This window comes from Callionymus lyra, chromosome 13, assembly GCF_982586985.1.
Source record: "Callionymus lyra chromosome 13, fCalLyr1.hap1.1, whole genome shotgun sequence".
In the NCBI taxonomy this organism is placed as follows: Eukaryota; Metazoa; Chordata; class Actinopteri; order Syngnathiformes; family Callionymidae; genus Callionymus; species Callionymus lyra.
The window spans coordinates 21,873,822-21,895,868 of NC_141830.1; the positions used below are offsets into that span (position 1 = coordinate 21,873,822).

General features: G+C 39.2%; 1 protein-coding gene across 3 annotated transcripts in view; it reads left to right on the plus strand.

The window, feature by feature from the left end:
- Positions 1-22,047, plus strand: part of lama2 (laminin, alpha 2) — a 158,828-nt gene that overhangs the window by 78,033 nt on the left and 58,748 nt on the right. For 2 of the 3 annotated variants that reach the window (XM_087804982.1, XM_087804983.1), the window contains exons 18-24: positions 818-931; positions 3,521-3,648; positions 7,464-7,550; positions 13,905-14,116; positions 20,181-20,287; positions 21,631-21,811; positions 21,876-22,012. In XM_087804982.1, the coding sequence (XP_087661108.1) occupies positions 818-931; positions 3,521-3,648; positions 7,464-7,550; positions 13,905-14,116; positions 20,181-20,287; positions 21,631-21,811; positions 21,876-22,012 (966 nt within the window). Of the gene's footprint in view, positions 1-817; positions 932-3,520; positions 3,649-7,463; positions 7,551-13,904; positions 14,117-20,180; positions 20,288-20,410; positions 20,684-21,630; positions 21,812-21,875; positions 22,013-22,047 lie in introns of all 3 variants that reach the window. The other variant, XM_087804981.1, reaches the window with a different exon arrangement.

Below are 22,047 nucleotides of genomic sequence, written 5' to 3' on the forward strand. Positions count from 1 at the left end.
CTCGTTCGCCCAGATTTTAGACGGGAGAGAACTTTACAAAATGATTCAAACATGGTCTTGATGAGGGAGCATCTTGGGAATGAGTAAGGAAAGTTGGGTTTTCACATAAGATGACCTTTAACTCAGACTAAGATAGAATTGGACACATATTTGATAGTCTGGGGTCCAACCTAATGTCTTTGTTATGATGTTCACTTAAATGACGGATTCATAAGTTTAGCAGTACGGCGTAACATATTGACACGATTTCTGTAACAATTGGTTAAAATTTGAACATACTCAGTGAAACCCTTTAGGTATTATTTGAACAATGCTCTTGACTTTTGCCTGGACGACCCACCCGGAGAGTCTGTGAGTGTCATGTGACCATCAAACTACTTTACAGCAGTGGGTCAGAGACAGAGTTTTCAGTTGAGGAACTGAGGGACTTTCTATAAAAACAGAACGGGTCATAACATGGGTCTTTATCTTGTTTTGTAAATATATGTAGATGCAACACGTGGCAACAGAGGTTTTACAACATTGCAGTTACACTTTTATGACACTAAGCCAGAAACAAACTTTTACATCTTTTTTTATGTTTTAAAAATGATGTTTGTGACTTGAACACGTCTAATCATCATTCTTGTAAATATATATATATAACGAAAGCCAATTTTCTAATAAAATCATTTTATATTCAAATTATATTTAAATTATTAAAAAAAAAAAATCAAGATTCTCACAGGATGATTTCCTTAACCCAGTCTCCATAATTAGTACTTTTATTCAAATAAAAATGCCTCACTGGATAAATCTTCTCCTCTGTTTACTTCAGACTTGTGTCCGTGGCTATCGAAGAGTGGACGGAATCTTGTACGGCGGTGTGTGTGAGCCATGTAACTGTCACGGCCATGGCCAACAGTGCCACGAGGTCACAGGTCACTGTCTGGTAAGATCTGCTATGTTTGTTTCTGCCTGTCTGCTTGAAAAACATCCTCTTTTGTTTGAAATCAAACTCTGACTTCCAAGAGAAAAAAAAAACACCTTTTTGTGTTTTAATGCTTTGGCTTCCTATTAATTCAATTCAATTCAATTCAATTTTATTTAAAGTGTCTTATCATAACAAAGTTATCTCAAGACACTATACAGTTGAAATAAGACTACAGTTGATTAAGGAAAAATAGATCCCAGCAATTCAACAAAGAGCAAGAAACAAAACACTGTACAGTGAGCTGTACAGTGAGCAATGGCGAGGAAAAACTTCCTTTTAGAAGGCAGAAACGTTTTATTACTACTACGTTATTACACAAGGTGTTGTGCTAAAAGTGAGTACATTGGTCTAGTTTCTGAGTATATTATAAATATATATATATATATGTGTGTGTTTTTACGTAAAAAAGCACAGTAATATACCCTAAAATTACGTGAAACTACAAGTAAACTTGGATGATTAATTTCAACTACTTACAATAAACAACTTTCACTGGCAAGTTTTTATTATTTAGTGTTTAACCTGAACTAAAACTGAAACTGATATTTCTATTTAGTGCTCTCTCTTCGTCTGGCTCCCTCTCAGTGAACTCATCGCTGCAGCTGTGTGTGTGTTAAGTAGATTCGTGTCGTCATCAAGCTCTCATTTTCGAAAAACATTTGTAAAACAAAGTATCGTTGGAGTGTAATTAGCTCAAAGATGGAGTTTAGATTTAATAGATAACATAAACCTTTACAAACTTTTATATCAATCCACACTTTCAAGCCGACACTCTCACACGTCAATGTGTTCATCTGTCGCAACCGTGTCTCCTCCTCGCCTGCAGCCCGTGCTGACCGAATTAAAACTCGCACACATACATGAACACAAACACGTGTGCGTCTTGTGTTACCATGTCGCGAAAAAAAAGGGGAGGATCCTGGGAGATGTCAAGAGGAGACCGACAAACGCTCTGAGACAGAAGAAGACGAGACAGATGGACGGGCTCTCGCTTACAAACAAACACGCACAGAAATGACAGCTTGACATCGTTTCATCCACACACACACACACACACACATACATATTCATAAAGAGTGACAAGCAGACAGAAAGACGCTCGCCTTCCCTGAGGAGCGTGTTTTTCTGGACAATGATCGAGGAACTCTGTCGGGCTTCAAGTCAGCTGAGGAAGAGACGTTTGATCCGAGCGGTAATGATGGGAAACATGGCTGACACATACACACACACACACACACACACACACAACCCAAATACTCATATGTTCACTCACAAATAATTCAGGACAAATCTCTGTGTAAACCCTAAAACGATCCAGGGTTAAACAACGGTTTTATCATGTGTGTGATTGTTTGGATGTATCTTAATTGAACAAAAATCAAGAATGTATGTTTTTGTCGTTATAATCTACATATACACACATTTTCTCTCAGAAGGTTGACACGTATCAAGTGTAAGGTCCAGCTGAACTTTTATCTGTTAGGATATCAGAAAGTTACACCGACTTTTTTTCCATGAAGATACCAGAGAAGCTTATTAGGTTTTTTTTTTATTTCACCAACAGTGTTATTTATTTCCTGACTTATTTCTGTGAAGGGTTATTTGGTTTTGTGTGGCTTTATGGAAAACATCCCTGCGATCGTCACACTTTTTCTGTTAGAAACTGACCCCGCCCCCCATCTGAGGAGGGAAAAGTTATGTGGCCCTCACAGGAAAGAGTTTGCAGAGCCCTGTAATAAAATATATTTATTTATTATCTATATATATACTGTATGTGGAAAATAATTTACTTTTTATATAAACCACAATGGATATTGGAATTGTTGGGTTGAAGTGGAAAAAAAGAAGAAAATATTAATAAAAAAGCCTGCACAAATAAAAAGGTATTTAAAAAAAATATTTTACCAAAGGGAATCAAGTGCAGCAAAAAAATAACAAAGGACCCAAAACGGAACCTTGAAGGACATAACAGATCCGCCTGATTCAGACTTCATTTGATTGGCAGGTGCACCGACACTGTGCACAGAAAGGTTTGACGAGAACTACTGTAACATTGTAATATTATTTAGAAACAAACTAAAATGTATATAAATACATAATACACATATAATTATAGCATGTATATAGTATATTGTACTGTATATTGTACACATGTTGTGTATAAATTGATGGGAAAGGGCAATTTGTTTTTTTAAAGCTAAGTGTTCAAACATCAAAACTATTTTAAAATATTCTAAAATCTCTTAAATACGTACTACTATATGTATTCTCATAGACCTCCAGGGGGCCTCATGTATTAGTCCCCAGGCCCCAAGTAGCACCTGGGCCTTCAGTACCTACTTGTGACATAAAAAATTGCGCAAGACCTGAGTATGGTTCAAACTTGTTTATTTAATTACTTCCTAACTCTTATATCCTCAACCAACGTTACGGGGCATCCCAGCTACACAGGGTGTGAGGCAGGGGATAGTTTTGAGTCACCTGTAGATTTCTGAATGTTTCTGACTGACCACTACACCACCGAATTAACTTCCGCTTTCATTCCAGGACTGTTCGCACCACACGATCGGCCCGTACTGTGATACCTGTCTGGTGGGTTACTATGGCAACGCCACCCACGGGTCACCTGACGACTGCCAGCCCTGCGCCTGCCCTCTGTCACTGCCGAGCAACAAGTACGTCACCACAAACAAGATAGTTTCATGTTTCTGATCCGACTGTTGGTCATGACTGGCTTGTATTTAAAGGACGAGCTCAGCTGGAAGCTCCATTTTTCATTAAGGCAATTAAAAAGCTTTTAGTGCGATGTCGCTCTCTGGGCTGGAACACGGCTCGCTGCGACTGCACCGCGTGACTCAGCCACTGCTGTCGACGTGCCAGTGTCATCCTCAGTGCCTTTTTATAACATTTTTCAGGACCCGGATCTCACTCAATGTCATTAAATAAAAATATGGTAAATGTGTTTTCAATTTTAAACTTTTAAAGTTTCGCTAACACATGAGGAACATATTAACTACTTGCTAAGCTACTTGTTCTTTCGTGTATTAATGGAAAAATAGCAACTTATTAACCATTATTAACTACACCTTCACACCTTGTTAATTGTAAGTAATTAAGTAAATTAAGGTTATTTGTGAAGATATTTCTAGTCCAGGGTCACAAAGCGCTTTAACAATCAAAAACAATACAAAGTTAAAATATATACTTTAAAAGATCAAGATAAATAAGACAAACGGCAGCCAGGGAAGGGTTTTAAGGATCGGGGAAATGTGAGTTCTTCTACTAGAGGAGGTCAGAATTCTGTGACCCTGGTCTCGAAAAGCGCTATATAAATAAATATTACTTACTTACTTACTTACTATATTCTACCCTTAAATGCATAATATTCAGAAGTTCATACCGAACAAAACCTCAATTATTGATTATTAATAGTAAATATAAAGTAATTAAAGATTAACTTGAAAACGAACCTTCTATTTACCAAAGTTATTAAGTACCACAAGCAATATCTCTCTTTAAATGAGAAAAAAACAAATATACTAGTAGTTATATCATCCCTATTATGCAATAATCTGATGTTAATATGCATATACAGTTATTAGGATGTTATTAATACTTTTTGATTAGTGTTTAGCATGAATAGACTGCTAAGTTGTTTTTGTTTAAATTCACGTTAAATACTTGAATTAATATGAATGTACTGCAACTTTAAAATAGGGAACATATTCCCAAATACAAATACGTATTTCTAAAGTAATTATGATGATATTAATACTATTATATTTTTGCTTTTTCTTAAAAAGAGGCAGTATTGTTGTTATTTGTGAATGACTTGACCTTTTAAGTACATCTTTTATTGGGTATTGCTTTGATTGTTTTAGCACTTTGTGACTGGTCAAGAAAAGTGCTCTACAATGAGTACTTACTTACTTACTTATAAGGGATACATATAGGGAAGTTAGTTTTAAACAAAGTTCATCTTTAATCACTTCTTTAATTCCTGTTAATAACCATTAATTAAGGTGTAGTTCAGAGTGAATAGCATGCTATTAATGGTAGAATATATCACTGTATGATGCTTAATATGTGGAGTATCTGCTCCTAATACACACCAAAGTTTAAATGACCATTAAATATGACCCATAAAATTAGGTTAAATTCAATGAGAAAAGCGAATGAAAAATTTACCCTATTGCCAATCGAAACAAAAACAAGCAAAATGAATAACACTATTAATTAAATTGCTATTAAAGAGCAACAAAAACAATTAGAAATTAATATTAGATGATAAGGAAGAAAAGGCAAAACATGGTTGTTGAGTGAAAAAAGCACTGCTTAAGAAGAAATTATACCCATTAAAATGATGAAATCAATGATATAAAGCAACATTTAGAAAAGGTTCGAGGAAATGGAACATATTTGTATCAGAAATTTGAATCTCTTGTTGTTGAGGAGCAAAGACAACAACCCTTCCATCCTTGTCTGGAAGAGAAGGGAGACAATACAGTAAATAAACAAGTGAAAATGATCTTGATCTCCCTCTAATGGAAGCCTCCGGAAATGCAGCTTCATCCTCCCAACACCGGACTGTTGATGCAGGCTACTTAAAAAAATGATCTTCCCACTTCAGAAAACATACATTTATTTATTAATAATTATTAACCGGATTTACATGTTAAAATGTATGTCGAAAGAGTCAGATCTCGTCTGACTGGCTGTCAATCAAGTTACAGGATACATGATAGGCTCACGTTATGTGATCGACACACACTACCTTGTGATTGATCATGATCTTCATCACACCTCAACTGAGACTCTCTTTAATTGTCCCTAAAGAGATTCCCTATCACACACACACACACACACACACACACACACACACACACACACACACACACACACACACACACACACACACACACACACACACACACACACACACACACACACAGGCGGCAACAGCTGAGAAGTGTCTCACTCTCTCCTGTGTCTCGCTCTCACCCCGACGGCAATAATAGCTCAGAGTTGGATTCCTATCTGCACCCCCCAAAATAGTCGTCCGGCCCATCATGTCCACCCCAGACTGTCACTCAAGTCGCAACAAGAAGTCTTAACTCCTGCGACTCATTGGTAGTCTTTACTTTAACTAAAGTTTTATTAGTTTCAAAAAGTCTCCATCGGTCGCTGTGGAAACCATTCAGTCGACACAGTTTTGTTTTGTCTTTTAAAGGGAATTTTTGATTTAGTTGTGGGGGGAGTGTGTGTAATTCAACTCTTTTAACTTATTTTGTGAATTAATAATAGTTAATTTTGATATAAAAACATAGAAACTCAAATAATTCCATCAAACATTACATAAAAAAATCATTAAAACTCATTCAAAGACAATACAAATGATAAGAATGAAAAAAGTAAATACAATAAAAGCGAAAAAAGAGCAAACAAGACTTTAAAATTAAAATGTAATTTGGAGAATTAGAATGAGATTATATATTTATTATATATTATAATCAAATTATACCCATTTTAGAACGTAACAAATACACGTTTATAAATACATTGTTTTTAATAAAATGAACTAATGGAAAATATTGTTAATTAAACGAGCAACATGTTACACCTAAATAAATAAAAGCGTAAAGTTTAACATTTTCCCTACAATTTAAGTACAAATTAAAGCTACATTGTATTAAATATACAAAAATATTAAGATAAAATCTATTTTATGATATGATAATGACAAAAACACAATCTCTTTTTAAGATAATTATATACACAATAATGTGTCGCGTGGACGCCTCACAGCAAGAAGGTTGCTGGTTCACTTCCAGGCCGAGCCAACTAGTGACCTTTCTGTGTGGAGTTTGTATGTTCTATCCGTGTTGCCTCGGTTTACTCCGGGCACTCCGGTTTCCTCCCACAGTCCAAAAACATACAGAGGTTGATTGAGAACTTGGGGAAATTGTCCACAGGTATATGTGTGTGTTAATGGTTGTCTGTCTTTGTGTGCCCTGCGACAGACTGGCATCCTGTCCAGGGTGTCCCCCGCCTCTCGCCCTATGATACTTGGGATAGGCTCAAGTCTCCCTGCGACCCCCATATGGGATAAAGCCGTAGCAAATGAATGAATAAACACAATAATGTGTTTTTTTTCGAACGCTAAATACAAATAAATCAAAAAACGAATCAAATGTATTCCTCATGTTAACATGGTGGACCATCTCTACTGCATCAAGTTATTTTTGTTGAACTTCTGAGTCGGGGGGGGCCTGGAACCCGAGCCTGCAGAACTATCTATAGTTTATGGAAGTGGGAGGGAAAACCTGCTCGTCTCTCGCTCTAGAGTGTAAAAGTCAATGTGTGGAGGTGAACAGAGTTTTTCAGGAGACGCGACAATGACCCGAGTGTGTCTTCTCCTCCTCCTCTCCTTCCTCCTCTCCCCGCTCTCCTCCTCGGGACAACGAACCCTTCAACAAAAACCTTCTAAAAGCTTCAGCCCCACCTGCCACCTGAGCCTCCAGGGGGAGCTGCTGTGCGACCGCTGCCAGCCGGGGTACACCGGCCCACGATGCAACAGGTAAACTTCTCCTATCAGATGGTTCTTGACTTGCTCTCATTGCACATCCACACACCTGTCAATCAACTGTCGAGTTAATCTGCGGACGTGTGTGTGAGTCATTCGTTGTGACTTCCTGTTGCATGTGTTACTACAATCTAAGAGCTGAGGACCTGATGTAAAACCTTCAGATTGTTCTTCTTTTCTATTAGTCTTGCATTTAGATAAGGTATAGAAGTATATCAGGCCCATGAAAATATTGTCCAAAGTTTCTTTCAATTTTCATCTTAATTGAAAGTTTTTAAATAATGTCATTACCGTACTTTTGGGAATAATTGAATACAGTTATTGAATGAATACGTTTTTTGATTGTTTTATAAAATATTTTCTCACTTAATCTCACTTATTCTCCTGATTTGTTATTGTTTTTCAAATGTAGTTTGATCATCTAAATCCAATTTTTATTTTATTTTATCTCTTTAAAATTAAATATAAAAAAAACGTTTTTATAAAACGACACCAAATTTAAAAGGCTTTGAATTTAAAAAAGGGAATTACAATTTCAAACTCTGTGTGTTGAAAAGATTCTCAATATAGAAATGGTTGAATATAATGATTAAAAATACTAATCTATGATCAATAAACTGATGCCACTGATACAACATGAGCAGAGAATGAACGTGAACCAAATCTCTACATGTGCCACGTTCATAATAACCTTTGTTATTTTGCTGAAATAGATCGCAGAAGCACATTTTCTTTTTCATTTCTTGACACGATCAACCCATGATGAACACCTTGTTAAGAGTAGTTATCTTCACACAAACTAACTAAGTGAAGTCGTGTTCTTGTGCAAAATGACTGATGGAAACTCTGATTGTTTGATGGTCAATCTTTGGATCCAGACGTCTGCATATCTGTCTTCTGGTCTTTTTTTAAACCTGGTTTGCAGCTGAGAAATGTAAGTGACTCACAGTCCAGGACTGACTGCATAAATATCTGCTGCTGACAAAGAATGTTTTCCACACATCAAACATTACAGAGACGTTGAACATGTCATTGTATTGAAAATGTTTGGCTCAGTTTTCTGTAGATTTACATGATTTTCTTTTATTTAATATCAAGTGTCATCTTTAGCTGTTTCTAATATATCTAGCTATCCATCCTATCTATCTCTCTATCTCTATCTCTCTTTCTCTCTCTATCTCCATCTCTCTATCTATCTATCTGTCTGTCTCTCTGTCTGTCTGTCTGTCTCTGTCTTTCTATCTCATTATATCTCGCTCTCTCTCTATCTCTCATTATATCTCACTCTCTCTCTATCTCTCATTATATCTCGCTCTCTCTATATCTCTCATTATATCTCTATCTCTATCTCTCATTATATCTCTATCTCTATCTCTCATTATATCTCTATCTCTATCTCTCGCTCTCTATTGCTCTCTATCTCGAGTTATATAGAGTTATAGAATGGTTTGGCTTGTGGCCTAAGAAGTTTCTGGTAGATGTTTTCCCCGAGCAAGAATTGTGCTGCGACGCAGCCTACTCCCATCAGAACCGTGGTCGGTCGATTGAATGAAGAGCACTTTGAGAAAAGCTCTTCACGATGGTGAGCACATATCTGTGCGAGGTGTGAAATATAATTCCCTCTAATGGCCTCACGCCAACGTCATCAGCAGTGGCTTGTTTCTGTGGCACTAATTGATAGCTGCCGCGTCTACCTGTCATTACACTTCATTATCCCGCGTGCCATTGTTGTCGCTCATCTTAATTAATTGTAATGTTCTAATTTGTCTGTATTATGGGCTTTACAGAATGCTCTCTTGCTAATAGTCTTCCCACTCTTGCTCGTCATAAACAGCCTGAGAGGTTTGTAAACAACAAACCATCTGATGAGACGACGTGATTTAGTGCTCGGATCAAACAGCCCACCTCATGTGATCGCATATTCTTCTCACGTGTGCACTTTAAGAATTCTTAGAATACAGTGTTTTATTAGTGTTTTTTTTATCACTTTTAATAAGTTATACAGTTATATATACATATCAGTATTCAACTTTTCTTTTAACCTTTCTTTATTCTATAGTTCACCTCTTATTAATGGATTATACTTTATTCTCAAAATTAATCATCTCTCAGTAATAACATCTCCAGTGTCACAAATTTGAGTTATTTTGTTCCTGGAGTTCAACTATTTTCATTATTTTAAATGTATTTTACTGTTTTTCTTTGTAATGTTATTCATTTATTTCGATTTTAATGCACAACTCAATAGCATTGTAAACACTTTTCTTCCATTTGAATTTTTTTTTCAATTATTCGTTATTTAAAAAGGTATTTTATAATTTCTTTTCATTAAATCATTAATTTTTTTTGTTATATTTCCTTTCTTAAAATCATAATGCATATATGTTTTGATGTTTATTTAAAAAAGTCTTAATCATGTTTCCAACCATGTGTCCTAATTTTCACTGATAAATAATCTTCAAATCTTTTTGCTTTTGCTTGATGTGGAAGGTTTTTGGTAGCTTTTGCTCGAAAACCTTAATTTCTCACATATTTCCGTGTGACGGCGACACACTTCAAAATCAATCATAATCTTTCTTTTTTTTTGTGATGGCAGCATGTTCTTTGAATAGAGTCATACAAGTGCTTTTGCTTTGTCGTTCTACTTCCATAACCGTTTTTTTTGGGCCAAAAGAAAGAAATGTCATCATAAGTAATAGTTTTCTTCTGCTCTAGGGTGATTTGGACTCTTTTCTTTGTAAAGTCTATTTTTTTTTCCTAACCTGCTCCCCACTGTGTCTGAAACTGCAGAGAGGATGGAAAAATAGAATTATCAACAGCACAATAAAGTGGGAAAAAAAGAGTTTGAGAGTGTTTCTGCGGTTGACGAAAAATGACAAATAATCCACTCGTGTTTTTACTATTATTATCTTATTTTATAATTGGTGCGTTTACTATAATTGAAGTCCTTGAAATGTTTATGATTAAGTTTAAAATAATAGATAATAGTCACCACAGACTGCTAGAACATGCAGAGGAGTTTCAAGCAGATTAATCCGTTCCAAAACACATTCTATACTCCTGACCAATCAGGAGGAGAAATCTCAAACTCGATTAGCTCGTATCCAAGTGAAAAAGACACATTTCCAGGGGGACATTCCGGTCGCTCTGTTTTTCTGGAGAGAGACTTGTAACTGAGAAAAAAACTCCCAGGATCTTATTAGCAGTTTATTTTTGGGGCGGCTGCAGCAGACTGATTGACAGTGGTCTAATAAGGCAAGAAAATCCTGCAACTGCCAGCACAGCCCACGCTCACGAGCAACACGCGCCGATCCCACAAGTGTAAAAATGGATTTTGAGGCGGATGCAGAGAGAAATTCATCTGTTGGCTTAATTATAAACAGTATCATGTTTGTAATAAAAGTAATATTGATCAGTTGACCTGTACAAGGTGGAGCAGAAAATCCCTGACGGACTTCAACAGTAGATGAAATGTTTCAAACATACATGTTCTCTCTGTACTTTGTATGTATTTCTTGAATGTAGCCATTAGAATTTTGGAACTATTATTAAGTAAGTAAAGGTAATTTTCAAAGATCTTTGTAGACCAGGGTCACAAAGCGCTTTAACAATCAAAAACAATACACAGTTAAAATATATACTTTAAAAGATCAAGACACATAAGACAAACACAGGAGTCAAAGAAAATCAGGGAAAAGCACGAATAAAAATGTATTCAGATGTTTCTTGAAGGAGTCAGTAGATCATCAAACACAGAGATCGTTCCAAAGCTTAGGAGCAACAGCCTGGAAGGATTTCTCTCCTCTGGTCCTGAAGCGTGTTCAGGAACCATCAGTAGATTCTGATCCACAGACCTCAGAGCAAGAGCTGGGATGTAAGTCTGGATCAGATCACTGATGGAAGGTCTGACCATGAATAGATCTGAAAGTAAGAACCAGAATTTTAAAGTTGATCCTGAAAGAAACTGGCAGCCAGTGAAGAGTTTTAAGGATCGGAGAAATGTGAGTTCTTCTACTAGAGCAGGTCAGAATTCTGGCTGCAGAGTTTTGTATTAACTGCAGGCGAGACAGATCCTTCTTGTTTAGACACCAAAATAAACTGTTACAATAATCAGTCTAAACGAGAAAACACAAACTCATGGATTATAAGATCCAGATCATGTTGTGACATCATTTTACTAAGTTTAGAGATTTTTCTCAGTTGAAGGAAACAGTTTCTGGTAATATTGAACCTTTATTAGTATTTTTATGAATTTCACGCCTGGAATCCTACATTTTTCTCTCAACAGCCTGTGACTTGTACATATGTGGGTTTTGACAACTTACAATAAAACAACACAACAAATTTGATGTTCCGGTAAAATAAACATTGTTAAGTCATAGATCATTACAGCTAATAACTCAAAATAAATGTCATGAAATGAATCCTGGATGATGATACAACCTGATTTGTGTCGTAGTTTTTAGCTTAGCATGATTAGCATTGCTGTTTGTCTAGTTCTTTTTTCCCTTAAGTGTCGAATACTTGTTAAAAATTACACCATGTTGCTGAATACCATGCATTGTACAGCGCGATTATTTACACAGAAAGTTCTAGTGTTTCCAGAAGAAAGGGTTGTGAACGTTTTGATCAGTTTTTATTGTAATCCGCTGTCGTCAATGTGAACTATTTTATTGTCGAGTTTTCTCCGAGTCTTTTGGAACCAACACACATCATGTGAAAAGAGGATTGATCAGGACACAACACCATCCTTTTCCTTTGGGTCACCTTGACCCTGACACAAGGGTTACAAATTAAATCCTGACACAGGATTTAGTTCAGATTGTAAACAATACTAGAGTAAGAAGACCCTAAAACTGAATTGCTCTTCTTCAGGTGTTTCCGGACTATTATTGTTTGCTAATAATAAAATGTAGCTGCAACTTCTGTCCCAGTTTAAAGAGAAGAATGTGTGACGACGGATGATTGAAGGCAGAGAAAATTGGTGTAGTTTCTTCTTGTGTTGGGTAACAATGAGAAGAAGGTTATTGAAACCCAGGATGACCCAGAAACACATGGTTAGATAGCACTATATCTCAGGATTCATGGGTCTTAGAAAATGGAAATTCTGAAGGAACTTTCATGCAACTTGGCAACTGTTGCACGAAGTTAAATCACAAATAAATCGTCAGCAACTTTTCTGGTGCTGACAGTTTTCCCGCACTAAAAATAAAAGAACACAATGTGTGACCCTTGAACCCCTTCCCGGGCTCCCTCAGCAACTTTCGACTTCTACTGTCTCTTTCTTTAACTCTGATGGTTTTGACCAGCTGTCTGACCCCCCACACCCCTCACCCCCCTCCATGAATACAACTCCACTTCCTGTGCTTGTCTACAGTCAAATAAATATCAATGTTCAAACCACGATCAACAGCTCCTCCTTTTATCAAGAGAGATCGCTGTCTTTTGTAATTCCCTCTTGACCGAGGAGAGTAAAGTGGAGAACAGACACACACACACACACACACACACACACGCACACACACTCAAGTGTCGAACACCATTGAAATCTAATAAAGAAGCTGTGTTGAGACGGGTCGAGGTGACCCGGAGGCCCGGAAACAAATGTGTTTGTGGTATCTCTTGTGTTATCACTGGGTCAAGAGGACCCGAAAGTTACAAAAAAAAATGCATTTGTGATGACCTCCACCACTGCATATATATTTTGGGCCAAGGGATAAGATAAGAAACAGAGGTTATAGATGTCAACAATTATACAGAGACTTCCATTATAAATCAAACTGATATTAAAGGAAAGGAACACACAGATTATCTGCTTGAGACGGAAGACTCTTACTTTCCAAGATGGAGGCTTCGTTTAAAAAACGTTGCCCTTGTGAGGTCAGGGTGGACAACCACCCTTGATATCGTGCTCACCAGCCAAGATAAGGCCTTCAGTCCAAAATTCTATTGATCAAGTTTAAAATGTTTTTGTTAAAACTAGGACAAAGGGAATAACATGTGAGGGTGAGGTGAGGGTTTTCCTTGATGCAGTCTCAGCTCTAATATAATCTCATACTTGGCTTCTGTAGCTGTCGTCACGATCCATCGCCCTCGGGTTACTGTTTGGCCTCGCTCGGCTTTGCAAGGCAAATTGAAACATGTGCTTATATCTCTTTAAAGAGACAATCTTGCTGGAAGGTTCCCTTTGTTTGCATTTACAAGACCCTGGTGACAGGCTTCAGAAGCAGATGGCATTTTAATAAAACTTGCGTTTTCTCAAGACATATTATTTAAATTGTCATCCAAGGAAGATGGTGCCACTCTTGTACCCGCGGATCCTAACCGTGTCTCTCTCCTGCCTCCTAGATGCTCCAACGGATATCACGGGCAGCCCAGTGTACCCGGAGGCTCGTGCCAGCCCTGCGATTGCCATGGTAACCTCGACATGTCTGTACCCGGCAGCTGTGATCCAAACACAGGACAGTGTCTGCGTTGCCGCCTCGGCTACGGGGGTCCCGCCTGTGACGGTTGTGCGGACGGTTACTACGGCGACGCCATCACGGCCAAGAACTGTCAGCGTAAGTTTTTTCTTATTGACACAATCTGAAATGGGCTTTACTGACGGGACTTTTATGTCACCATGTCTTCGGGTCATTTTGTGTTTGGTTACCTTGTGTGACCCTATGTTTTGTCATTTGAATTCATCTTTTAAATGTTAAATCTAAGGATTATATTCCATTTATTGAGTTGAATGAGACCAGAAATACTGAAAAAGACGCAATAATAAGGTAAGAATATCGACACAAATGTTTCTCACTCCTCTTTCTTAAACCCATTTATCATTTTGTCATAAGAAACACTTTAAAAATGTTCAGTTCCAAGGATTTTCATCACTCTTTTTTAGTTATAGATCCAAGAACCACAGGCACACAGTCTCAACACTGAAGTAACTTTTATGTCTCAATTCATTTATGGAATCTTTTTCATCTAAAAATGATTTTTCTTTGAAGCCAAAATGTTTTACTGATTAGTTTAGTTAGTTGAGTTACTTCAGTAAAAAAAACGTTTTTTTGTTTGACCCACGTTATTGAATGCTAGTAGAAATTCCTGCACTTGAACACACCACATTGAACAATTAATGAGATGATGGTTAAAGTTTATTTTGGGGGTTTTGAAAAAGAAAATAATTCATGATTTATCTTTTTTTGGTGAATGTAAATGAGGATAAATTCTGTCCATTTCTGTCGTAGTCTTTTATAGTTCTCATCACAAGACACGCATTTATTTATTCTTTTTTCCTTTTTCCCCAAAAAGAGGCTAAATGTATCAGTTTAAACTGTTGTATTCAACCAGAGAATGTAAATACTAACATTTTACATTGTTACAATACAACTGTTTAGATCCAACAAAATAATTTTAATCAACACAAATGTAAATGCTTATTCCTAAATACTAATTCTTGCTTGTGACGAACTTTTTGAAATGGTTGAAGACATTAATTCATTTTTACCTTGCCTACTCGCTTGTGGGGGTCACAGGGGGACTGGGACTATCCAAGCGTCTTGGGGTGAGAGGCGGGGGACACCCTGGACAGGAAGCCAATCTGTCCCAGGGCTCACAAAGACACAGTCATTCACACACACACTCATACCTACAGAAAATGTCCCCAAGTTCCCAATAAACCTCTGTATGTTTTCGGACTGTGGGAGGAAACCGGAGTGCCTAGAGTAGACTCATCGCACTGAATAGCATGAGCGGCTGAGTAAGATTTATTTTTCGGCTAAATGACACCTTTAATCCCTCCACGAATTTGTTAAGTAGCTAGCGTAGCATCTGGAGTGTGATGGTGCAAACAGATGTGCTAGCAGGAGGTGCGATGTCGGAGCGTCTCGGTGACTCCAGCTGCGTTGGTGAGCGCGAATAAAAAGATATAGCGGCAGGAAGACGGTAGGTAAGATGGCAGCTAACACAGATGGTGCTTGTTTGTTAAGTCTTTACTGGCGGCACGGAGACAGACGGATGAAACTTCCGGAGAGGCAGGTAGACGGGTCGGCGTGCGGTATTAATGCGTATTTGATAGTTCATTGTTCTGTAGTTGTTTCCCCTCTCAACCCAGCTAAATGGTTATCGATTGATCAGCCTGATCTATGGCTCCACGACAGCGCTGATTGGCTGCTCGCGTCCGGGAGACGGAGGGTTCTTATTGATCCTTCGCGAATGACAAAAGACCAGCAGGAATTATTAAAACACAATAACTCGCTCCCTCTTTCTGTCCACCGCCCGGTCATAATGAATTTTATTGAGTGGAGACACAGAGTTCAGACCGAGTCCATTTGTGCTCTATTAGCTCGCCGGAGTCCCGGCATTCTTCAACGCTTCGCCGTCTCTATCCGATATGAGCTTTAATTTCAGGACAGTGGGTTCATGCGCAAACTTGACCACGGAGCCATCGCTCTTGAGAATATGTTCGATAATGAGCGATCTCGCGGGCCCGGGGAAGGGTCTCGGGGCAGCGCTCGGGGAAGATCTATGAATTGCTTTGTCAGTCTTTGTCCAATCAGTGGAACAAAGTGGATCTGCAGTCATTCGATAATATAATTATGCTTCCTCGTGTCCGACACTTATTGAAGGCTTCATACTCCGGATCGATACACCATTTAGGAATCTGTTGGAAAGCTCACAACTCTCATCTTACTGTTTCTAATGAGCCGCACTCTCGTGTCGTCTGTTTAAGTAGAGACCGTTTTCAACTCCACTCGGTTGAAGGCACTGGTTCTCAACGAGTGCGTTACAGAATATACTTGTTTAGTCGCAGCCTCGGACTTAAAAAAAAATGAAACGAGAGCATAATAACCATAGAAATTATAATCTGGGTTTCAAAGAAACTTGTTTTAAAAAGCCCTCGATTTGTCATTATTCAACAGAAACAGGAAATTTGACAAAAGCGTAAAAAAGAGAGTGGGTTACGAGGAAGTGTTCAGCAGGTATGAATAAGTCAAATTAGAAGTAAATAAAATTGAAACGTAATGAAGAAGTAAATATTAAGTGCACAGTTCCGAGAGATAACCCGAAATATGTAGGGTTGAAATGAGCTTTAAAGTATAAATACTCCAGTTGAAGTACCTGGCCTTGCCTGGAGATTTTCATAAAATACCAAACCGTCAAAAATATTTTAGTCTTAGTTTAAAGTATTTTAATTAATTGGGACTTCAAAGGGTGCTAGCGTCATTTTTCGTCAGGTCACGTAAGATTTTTGAAAACGACGTGGAAGCTGCTAATGGCTTGAGGAACGTTCGAGGACTTGGGACTTTGAAAAAAGTTTCTAACTTGCTTAATATTTGATCTACAGAGCACTTTCGTTATTGCACCCATGAGAGGGTAACCAAGCTGACTCAATTTACCTTTATTGATAAACATTTCACTCGTAGAATATTGCAGATTGGAAAATAACAGAAGCTATTATTCCGCTTGAGCCTTCAGGTTATTGTGTTTATTTTATCTCTTGTTAAACTTTGTTATTTAGAAATTGGGTTTAAGGCCTTTTCTTGAATGACCACCGGTTTAATAGTACAAAATATCAGTCACACATTCAATATTTGGAAAACATGTCTAGAGTTTGAAATGACCAAACACATTTCTTCACCGTTGTCCCCCCCACACCTACGAGGACCTCGGAGACGGCCCTGAACGTCGGCCCTGATTAGACCCGCATCGAGTTTAAACGGCGATGAAGAATCTGTTTCCACACCTGTGACTTGTTTGATTGTAATTAGCGCCAGCGCTCGTCTCGTCGATGAGTTTCATTGCTCTGGAGAGACGCCTGCAGATTTCATTAGTCGTCTTCAAACTCTAATAACGGAGAGGATGATTTGTTGCGCCGCTGACGGCTGAAGCCGCCGTCGAAGAGTGAGGAGGTGAAGAACGATTAAAGGTCAACTGTTGTTTTAAGTGTGTGTTAAATGGATATTGTATGACCTCTATTGTATCATCAGTGTCTGCTCGTACTAAACTCTCTTTTCATTGAAATATTGATATTGGAAGATGAGCTTAAGCCCCGCCCACTGAAATTATTTTCTGGAGATCAATCTTGTTGACCACTTTGCTGTAAAATGTGGATGTTTGTCATGCTGTGTCATGAATCCAGGAAGTCTCCACCTCCAAGGGAAGTGTATACAGAAAAAAGCATGCGTTCTTGTGAAGCCATTATTATGTCATAATGGAGTCCGCTCTCGTAACCTCTCATTCGCCCAGATTTGAATTTGAATGCTTGGTCAACCTTAATTCAACTTTCTTCACTTACTATCATTGCTTTACCCAATATGAGACATACGTGTTTGTCTTCATTGCTTCCTGAACGCTTTGGTTCAAACAGACTATTAATCACATTAACAATAAAGATACCGACAATTCGATACTGGTTCCTCAACAAATCTTTGACCGATACCAATTTTATAAGATCAATTATGACAAAATGACAATAACATTATACATAGTACGAACGTTAAAAAAATATTTAATTTTCAAACTTTTGGAGAAGCATGTTTCGATACTCTGTACTATCCAAGTATTTCGATCGGTGCCGCAAATACACTAAAGTTCCATACCCTGCTCCAAGCACACAGTGCTTGGCTCAGCTTGGCTATGCAACAGGAAAATAGATTTTTGTGAAGTGTGTCCAAGCTGATGGTTCGCAGCAGGAAAGCATCTAGTGTGGTTTGACAGAAGGTCGAGGATCATCTTGAGCGGCAAATAATTTAAAAATGAAAAACACAATGGTAATGTAATTTAGTTTAAAATATCGTTTTGCCCCTTTAAGGTGCTTGTATGGACTTGAAAGCGTGCTAGTGTAATTTTTCGGCGGATTACGTCAGATTCAGAAAAATGAGGCAGAAGCTGATAAGGATTTGTGACTTTTAAAAGGCCGAAAACGAAAATCAGACTCAGTCCAGACAAAGAGCAGTTCAAGGATCATCTTGAGTGAAGTGCAAACTTAAAGATTTGTTTTTATCTCCGTATGTGGGCTCTGTAGTGGATAAAAAACATATTTTAAGATGATTGTACCTCGTCGACTCTTCACCCATCAGTCGAAGACCGACCGCTGATCACTCAACGTGATAGCTGTGGTGTTACAGATTTTAAATTTGCCAACCAAAAGAAACGTTTCATCTCTGAACAGCGACCGAAGCGTGGCGTCCGACAGAACGGGGTCCAGATGGCCCCCGGAAGGGGTGAAGCCTGACGGCGAGAGGGGAGAACGCACACGTTCACACACCTCGCTGCTGATTGGTTGGCTTTAGTGTAGGATGAGCTTTACATTTGCATGCCTGGGTGAGTGGGAGTTTGGTCGTGCACGTGTGGGCGGCACACACGCCTCACCAAATCCGTGTGTGAAGCAGAGATGGACGTATTCACGTTTGTGTTCGCGGACATCTGTCGCCCCCCCTTCCTCTCACTCTTCAACCAGGACCCGCCTGCTGCCTGCGTCTCATGTCACAGCAGCGTCGACATGAGTTATGTTTTTATTTTTCTTAAGGATCCTGTGTGTATGTGTATGACGTGTTTGTGTGTCTCAGTGCCGCCACCAGACGGACGCTTTGATGTTGAAGCTTTTAATCCCATTTCTAATGAAGTGGAAGTGATTGGAAACAGAACGTACTTCCTCCGCCAGTTAATATTGTACAGAACATTTTTGTCATTACCTGACTTAACACAATGGAATCATTTTGATCGAGTCGAAGCAATGATAACATTTTATAACGAGTAGGGCGCAGGTCCAAACAGCCGCACAAAAAACACTGCTGCGAGAATTCTGAGCCGCTCTAGTAGAAGAACTCACATTTCTCCGATCCTTAAATCTCTTCACTGGCTGCCCGTTTCTTTCAGGATCAACTTTAAAATTCTGGTTCTTACTTTCAGATCTATTCATGATCTCGCTTCCGGACCAGAGAGAAATCCTTCCAGACTGTTGCTCCTAAGCTTTGGAACGATCTCTGTGTTTGATGATCTACTGACTCCTTCAAGAAAAGCTTTACAAATATAAATGACTTACTTACTTACTAGTACTTACATATTATTTTCCAAGACCGTGTATTGTGTCATATTGATGTAATAAAATAACAAAGTAAAGGCCAAACAAAAAGAGCTTAAGATAAGGGTGAATTCATCAATCTTTAGGTTCAAGTCCAGCGTTAGTGCAGAAAAAGTTGGACCGAGTTGGACCATAGGCTGACCTCTGTCTAACGTCATGTGATCTACTTTTGCTTTTTGGCGTGATTATTCAGCTGTAGAATTGTTAAAATGTTTCCCCTTTTACACCCTTATCCATCACAAGTTACTCTATCAGTATCTGGCAATTTGTCAACATTGCTCTAAGTAAGAACTGTTAGAAATGGTTCCACAGAAGATGCTTGTAAAGAAACAAATACAGACATCCACACTCTAAGGAACTAAAATTCTAAAAACAGTAAAATACTCTGGAACAGACAAAATCCAGTGTGTGTGTAGTGGTTTTTTCCATCATCATGTGTGCTCAGTCGATGTATAACATCGGGGAAAAGCAGTTTTTTTCACATTGGGAAACTGCAGAGAAAGTTTCCACATATAACCGTTTGATTCTGATGTAGTGATATCTCACTCCCACAGCCTGTCAGTGTCACACCAACGGATCCATCTCTGAAGCCTGCAACCAGGAGAGCGGCCAGTGTCAGTGCAGGGAGAACGTGATTGGACGACAGTGCGACGAGTGCATGGTACGTGTTTGAAACTTCCCTTTGGTTCAAGTCTTTCCTCAAGATCCAGGTTTCCATCCGTCAGCGGACCCCCGCACAAGTGTCGTTAAGTGTATTTGTCGTTTCTTCACCGTGGCGGTCCAGCCAAACTGCTGGTGGGACGCCGAGAACGAGGAGTGCGTCCCGTGTCGCTGCAGCCCTCACGGCTCGGTGTCTCGGCGCTGCGACGTCGAGGGCCGCTGCATCTGTCGCCCCGGCTTCGTGGGCCGACGCTGTGACCTGCGCCGCCTCGGGTACGAGCGGCGGGAGACGAGGCGGCCCATCGAGCGCGTGCCCGTGGAGGCCGTGCAGCAGCGATGGGGGGGGAGCTCTCGTACGGGAGGCTGTCCGAGGGGGGCGTACCGGCCCAGCTCAGGGGTAACTGTGGCAGCTTGCAGTTGAGGGTGCTGTGGAGGTTTGGCTCGTGTGCATCATAGAAGATCACCTTAAACACAGACTTTCTGAATTACCAGGAAGCATGAGTGTGATTTTGATATTATCTTTTACTTTTTGAAGGCTCAATCCATCAAACTTATCTGTGTTTTCCCTTCAAACTAAATCTTTTATCTTCTATTCCGTCGTCCTCTTTTCTGTTTATGGAATTTTCTTTTTATATTCGTTGTTTCCTGGCAACCGCATTACGGTTATGGTGTACTGCATTTAATACATAATAAATACATTATTTCAGTATAACATTTTTTCATCAAAATAGTAACACATGTCCTCAATCTGATATAAATAAAATGATAAATGTCAACTATTGAAGCCCGACAGTTTAGCAATAAGTTAAACATTACTTTCTGTTCTAATAGTAAAAAATATGAATAAATGAATATAGATAGTTGGCAAGTCTAATCAAATAATGCTGGAACTGCTATGTTTTGTTATTGAACTGAAGAATAATATATGTACAACGTAGCAGGTAGCTCTGTTGAGAGCCAGCATCAAAAGCATCCCTTCAAATGGATGACTACGTAAACACGGTTCATGCTGGCCTCGAAGCTCCCTGGTGTTTTTATTCCTGTGAGAAAACACTGACAACACAATGGTGGTAATCCTAAATCTCCCAGAAAACTAAAATGGCATCCTTGTTCTCACAAGGCTCTATCAAGATTTCCAAACAAGTAATTACCATTTTATTTCATAAGAAAACACATTTTCCAGAGTTAATAAAATTAACTGAACAGGCATGTGTTGACCTCTGAAATATTGTGTAGTGATTGCATGGTTTTGTGGTTCCTAACTTCACGACTGATCAAGTACTGGACCACGAAGGAGGTACCTCCATCCTCTTACTTCCTCTCACCTGTGGCGTGCTTCCTCAGGCTCAGACGCACGGCATCGCCACCGGCGGCCACTGCATCCCGTGTCACTGCAACTCCTTCGGCTCCAAGTCGTTCGACTGCGACGAGAACGGTCAGTGCCGCTGCCAGCCCGGCGTCACCGGGCCCAAGTGCGACCGCTGCGCCCGAGGACACTTCAACTTCCAGGAGGGCGGCTGCACACGTGAGGCCACGACACTGAAAGAGAGGAAGCTCTTGACGACACAAACTTTCTCCTCCTCCTCCAGCTTGTCAGTGCAGCCACGTGGGCAACAACTGCGACGCGAGCACCGGGCAGTGCATCTGTCCTCCCAACACCATCGGAGAGCGATGCGACCGCTGCGCCCCAAACCACTGGGGTCACGACATCATGACGGGCTGCAAGGTTTGAGCGTTCACACTCTTCATTATCGCTGATAA